This window comes from Furipterus horrens, unplaced genomic scaffold (assembly GCF_987537825.1).
Source record: "Furipterus horrens unplaced genomic scaffold, mFurHor1.1.pri manual_scaffold_12, whole genome shotgun sequence".
NCBI lineage: Eukaryota > Metazoa > Chordata > Mammalia > Chiroptera > Furipteridae > Furipterus > Furipterus horrens.
This window is the reverse complement of record NW_028327182.1, coordinates 74,486,559-74,492,973: the sequence shown is the minus strand read 5'-3', so window position 1 is coordinate 74,492,973 and position 6,415 is coordinate 74,486,559. Positions and strand designations below refer to the sequence as shown.

The following is a 6,415-nucleotide window of genomic DNA, read 5'->3' as shown; positions in this document are numbered from 1 at the left end:
AGTTCTCAAAACCAGTACTTACCCTGCATTTTGTGACATTTGACAACTTGGCACTGTTGAATCCTCCCTGCTATTTGAAGTTCTCCCTTTAGTTTTCTGGTCATTCTCTCTCAATATCATTTATAGGCTACATTTCCTCCAAGTCACCCTTCAGTCATCAGTGTGGTGTGGGAAGAGGGCCTCCCTGCCTGCGGTCCTCTCCTCTTGGGACTATGAGGAGGCAGGATAAGCTAAAGGGGATCTCATACATGACAGGACCAAAGTCATCAAGTCAAGTCATCTGCTTCCCCATCCTAACCTCCCAGGACAACTGTGCAAATTTACTGTAGAACTAAAATAGGTCAGTTTAGAAAATACTTCATGAGGAAACCATTTGACTTTGTATGATTTTATTTTTCACAGAATAGCACAATTACAACCATCTTTCCCTTCAGATGAATCTACATATGGTAATATCAATTTTGATAAACCGGGTTGAAGGGACTCTTAAGAGTAACCCCGACAATTTTTTGGAGGAACTCTACATTTTGAAAGAATTTGAAATCTTTGCCAGTAGGGGGACTCTGACGTTTCTCTTCCTTAAAGTTTTTGGAGGGATAGCCCAGCGAATGGTTTGGGGTATGGTCTCCAGTGAGTCTGCTGGTACACAGGCATAAAAAAATGGCTGGTTTTGTTTTCTTTCCAAATGCAAGCTGATATCCTCTTGATGAGGTTTCCATGCGGACTTATATTTGCTTGGAAAGTAATCTGCTCTTTCTGACTCACCGTCACACACTTTCTTCTTTCTTCTGTGTTTCTCTTTACTCTGTGTACAACCCTGATCATAGTCCCCATGAGAATTCTTGCTAAACAAATCAAATTTTGCCTTCTTTCTCCCTTTGCTTTCTGGAGGTCTGTGGGGTCTGTCTTGACTTTTTGCGAGAGGTAATTTAATATTTGATTCTTTTAAGGGAGCTAAGGAGCAATCTGTTCGGTTTCCTGTAATCCACGGAAGCTTCTCTTCACTCAACGAAACAGAAGATGACACAAATGAAACTCCCATAGTATTTTGTGAACCGTGGCACAGAAGGTCAGGAACCTGCATTTCGGAGCATGACCTATATTTTCTGCTTTTGCGGGATTCCTGGGAAGGTGGTGCTGCGACTGAGGAAGGTTTTCTATGTCCTCTAATAGGATGAGAACCTGAATTATCACTGTAACATGGTTTCAAATCAGTTTTGATTAGTTTCATCTCGGCAAGTTTTTCCAAAGGAATGCCTTTCTGTAATTCAAATAGAATGTTTTCTGATTCCTGACTTAAATAAGGGTTGACATCTAAAAATATACTTTCTTCACTGTCATACATTTCAAGGGCTGAGCATTCCTCTAAGTTAGCTGAACTCTCAATATCTGTCTGACTACTAGAAAAATCTTGAGAAATCGGAATTGAATGGTAATCAACCAAGTTAGGAGCATTTTCCCAAGTCTTGAGATCAAAAGATCCACATTTATCTGTTTTTTGAAACCATACATGATGTTTATCTTTTTCTAGAGTCCCATGAGATTTTAACACTGAAAGAACTGTAGTCTCTTTCTGTGCTGTTCTGTGTTGTTCAGGGTCAGAGGCACACACTTGGGTTGTTGGCTCCAGGAATCTTCTGATCAATGATGGGTTTTCGTGGGGACTTTGCTTTTTGAAAGAGATATGTTGTTCTAACAGTTCTGTATTAATGGAAAAATTACCACTTTCTCCACTATTATCTACTTTTTTACACATTGCAACTGTGTTTGACTTGAAAATATGTTTGGGAAGTAGATTTGGCTTAGGAAACATACTTCCGACTGGAAGCCCTAGGAGGAAACGAAGGTGTTTGTGTTGCAAATCAAGGTCTATCTGATGCAGAGATTTTTCTTCAAGAAGTAACAAAATTCTGTTTTGGTGTTTTGGTACTTTGACACCAAAATGAATACATTTAGATAAAGGTTTCCTTCTGTGCTGAGTACCGGCACTTGTGTAAGATTCTCTTACAATCCTGGGAAGGGCTTTCATTTGGATTTCCAGTGTTTTCACAGAAAAGTGTATGAGAAGTTTGTCTTTTTCTTCCACTGAGTAGTTTTGGAGAATTTGAGACAGCCGCATTTTATTAGCAGAAGTTACTGAAGATGTTTCACCTTCTAGCTTTGTAATGATCTCCTTGCTGCCACTTGAAACATCAACAGTCAGTGTCTTCATACTGCTGCTATAAGGCAAATCTCTCTGGTGCTTGTGTTTTAAGTTAAATTGGGTAGTATCAACCCCTTCTAGAGATAAAAAGTTCACTTTTTTATGTCTTGGATGGAGCCTTCGATTATGATCTTCTGTAACAGTCTGTTTTGAATAAAAGTTGAACTTTCGGAAGAATTGCTTTGCCATATTGGGTATCAGATTTAGTTTTATTTCAAGAGCTTTTGACTCTAACATGGGTTTTGGCTGCAATTTAGGATGTATTGTTGTAGATGTTATATCTAGGCCCCTCGCAAAATGTGGTGACTTCCAATCATCAGGATAACGAGCTTTTACTTTTTCCAGTATATCAGCATAAACTTTGTCTTGGATCATATATTTCAACTGGGATTCAAAGACATTTTTAATTGCTTCATAAAGGGGAAGTAAACTTTCTGCACGCATACTATCGACTGCTGTTTTTATTTCATTACTTTTAACCTGGGGGTGTATGAATACAGTTCCTGAAAAGGTTTTTTGTCCCTGGACCTTTGGCATGATTGTATCCTGCTTGGGTTCGCTCTGATCCCTGTGCTTGGGTGGGGAGGCACCCTCCATGGTATCGACTGGCGGAGGCTGGTGTTGTGGTTCCTCTACTCCTGGAGGGGAAATATTTGTTCTCAGGGTGTTTTTTATGCTGCTTTCCGCATTTTCCTTTGGCTCTTCAGACATGCCTGAGTGCTCTGTGGGTGTCAGAATGGGTTTTGGTGCCTTTTCTTCTTGCCCAATAATAAGCAAGTCAGGTTCTTTTATGATCCTTGAGATATCATGCTCCAGAGCAACCCTTTCTTCTGTTTGAGGAGTTACATTTTTTTTATTTATTTCACTGCTGATGTTTTCTTCTGATCTGGCATTAGGCAGTTTTTGCATTTGTTGTTGGTCTACCATGAGGGGCTGGGAATCTTCTGGAATTACATTTGTAATATTCTGGCCCCCCTTTTTTACAGTGCTTGAGTTGTTCCTTTTAACAATGTCACTAGCATTTGGTGGCTTCTCCTGGAATTTAGAAAGACAAATTCTCTTTTCTCTTTCCAGGTTTGTCTCAGATGCTACTGTTTCTTCAGTCTGGGATGGACTCATCACAGAAACAGAAAGACTCCTGATAAATATTCCTGAGTCATCCTCATTCCGCATAGCTCTTTTCTCCGGTGTGCTGAAGTCATGCTTGTTACTCCTCTGCATCTCTACTTCCCTTTCATTTTCACTTGCCTGCACCTCCTTTTCTTGATGTTGGGGGAACATAAGGTTTACCGTCTGCACTCCAGCCTCTTCTTTGTTCTGTGGCAAACGTTGCTTTCCTTCTTGTGGACTGGTTAAAATATCACAGATAATTGGCTCTACATGTACAACTTCCTCAGAATCTGGTGATTCCTGGAAGTTTACTGGGGAAATGGAGGATTTTGTGAATGTCGGCATGCTTTTTTCCTTGATTCTGATGTTCATGTCAAGGTGTAGTGGGGAAGAGCTAGAAGCACAAGCCTTAGTCAGTATTGCACTAGCTGGCTCACAGGTAACTTTCTGAACCTTTCCCTCTGGCTTTTTAGTTCTCCTCTGAAGGCCACTTAGATTGTGTATAGACGAAACAAGTAATTTCTTCGCATTCAAATACATATCATTGGGATCCACTATACTATTCATACTCATGTTTTTCTCTCTAGCCTTTTCTTCTTTTAATTCTTTTATGTTATTGGAAAGCCCTCCATCAATTGTTTCTGCAGGTGCTATTTCTGCTGCATCCCGTGATTCCTTAGACTGTGGCTGTGGGAGAGGCACTTTTGTAACTGTTACCATGTACCCCTCTCCTTCTGTTGTGCCTATTTTAAGATATGGTAGAGTAAGCAAAGAAGTACAAACGTTTTTGACATTCGTAACTAGTTCACTTTTTTCTTCCTTTACCTTTCTCTTTTGCTCTTTAATTTTACACTGCAATTCTTTGGCATTGAGTGTATGTGGAAGTGGCCATTTCTTTGCCTTCAGATCCGTATATATTGGGAGCATTTTGTCTTTAATACCTATTTTGGGTCTATCCTCCTCCTTTAACATATAACCTTCAAATGACTTAGTATATGCTTTTTTGCTTACGTGGGATGAATCTTGAATCCTGACAGGTGGAAAACAGGATTGTGTTGTTCCTAGTGCATCTTCCTTTCCATTCATTCTAGTGCCCCATTTCAGGTGCAATGAAGAAGGTAAGGAAGCACAAGTTTTCCTCAGGGCCACTTCTGGCTTGCCTTTGTCTTCCTGCACATCTTTCACTTGCTCTTTAATATTGAAAGGTAGCCTATTCCTCATGAGTAGATGGTTAAGTGGGGATGTCTCTACTTTCCAAGTTATTGTTTTGGGGAGCATTCTACTTTTCCCATCTTCTATTTTTACTCTGCCCTTTCCATCTTTGTATGGCATATGTTGATTAGCTTTTGTTATTACATTCCATGAGCTGATACCTTTATTGGAATCTGCATATTTAATGTTCGCTGCACCTGATGACTCAGGGAGCTGTAATTGTGAAGGAGAGAATCCTGTCATTTCAAGCAAGTCTTTGTCGACTTCAATTCTGTTTTGTGCTCTGTCCTTTTCGTCCTGTGATAAATGTTGTTTTCTTTTTCTTGCATTTTCCCCAATTGTCTCTGTATCTTCTATTTTCTCTGCATCTGATAATGCTGAAACCACTCGTGGAAATAGAGGGGGTCTTTTAATTCCAAGCTCTTCTTCATCCACTTGTGTACCTTTATCCAATTTAAGGTTAGTTGGAGGTTTGGAAATATGAACTTTTCTTAGCACTGTACCAGGTGGTTTACCTTGACTTTCATGTTTCTTCTGTCCTTGCCTTCCAATGTTCATGTGCAATTCTGTTCTACGGAGTGTATATGAAAGAGGTGAATTCTTTGACTTCAAACTTATATCTGCAATATGTGCCATACCTCTCATGTCTACTGTTTTTTCTCTATCCCTCTCTTCTTTCTGAGGCATATGTTGTTTCTTGTTTTGAACATCTTTCATGGTATCACCCCTGATTGGCTCAGTATGTACTATTTCCCCTGCATTTGATTCTCTCTTCATCTCATTATCCAATTTGAGGTCAGGGAGGGATGGTAATGAAGTAGAAGGTTGGGTCAGAAGCACAGCTGGCTCATTTTTGCTTCCCTGCGTCTTCCTTTCTTGATGTTTGGGGAACATGAGGTTTATTAGTTCCACTCCAACGTCTTTCTTGTTCTGTTGCACATTCATTTTCGTGGTGTAGCTTGATCTGTTTTGTGTATCAGTGGAATTGGCCTTCTGTGCTTCCTCGTAGTATGATGATTTCTCTAGCTTCAGACAGGCAGAGTTGTGTAATTTTGCTCTTGGTTGACCTGTCTCTGCTTTTAGTGTGCTGTACATTTCAATATCTATTTTGTTTTCAGATGAAAAAGGTGTGAGAGATGAAAATGCATTAGCTATACGTTTATTCTGTTGCATATCTTTTATTGTAGATTTTAAGTTGCATTCCTGTTCCTTTCTGCAGTATAGATCACCACACTCAGTGATAGTAAGCATCAGTGAATAAACAGTCTTCCTTGCCTTCATAGTTACACTTATGGGACCTGTAAGAATTTTTCTTTCTGGAAACTTGAATACCTTCTCCTGACTTTTAGACTCAGATAAAACAGATGCCGTGGACATTGTTAGTAAATCTCTTTGTGGTTCTTCAAATTTCTTGGCAATATGACCGCCCACTTTCCTTCTAGAGATTTCATCACACGGATCTCCAAGCACCGAGTTCCCTGACTTGATAGGTGGGATATTTTGATCAACTGTGTATTTTATTACCTTCTGAGCTTCTCTGTCTTCCTTTTTTTCTTTAGATTGTAGGGAAATTGCACTGTGAACATCCAGCTTCCTTGTAGGGCTCCCATCAGAGGTACTATACTCTGTTTCATCAAACATTGCTTTCCTTGATTTTGAACATGAAACCTTTTCATCTGTTCCATGTAGTATGTTTTTTTTCAGTGGGATATTCTTTAGCTTTTCCATTTGAAATGGAAGCATCAGTGGAGAACAAATTGTTGCCGGTATATTTTCTGCAACCAGTGCTTGTTGCTGCACTTGCTCTGCAATAAGCATATTTGGATCTTTACTACTTCCCATCTTATCCAGGAATGGTAGACCCGCTTTGAATAAAATTTCATTGTCTTC

The 6,415-nt window shown here is 39.6% G+C and overlaps 1 protein-coding gene across 1 annotated transcript; it reads right to left on the bottom strand.

Moving 5' to 3' along the window:
- Positions 1-430: 430 nt before the first annotated feature.
- On the bottom strand, positions 431-4,033 carry LRTM3 (leucine rich repeat transmembrane protein 3). The gene is given in 2 exon segments (XM_090258216.1): positions 431-2,784; positions 2,896-4,033. Coding segments are annotated over 2 exon segments (3,492 nt in total).
- Positions 4,034-6,415: the final 2,382 nt, after the last annotated feature.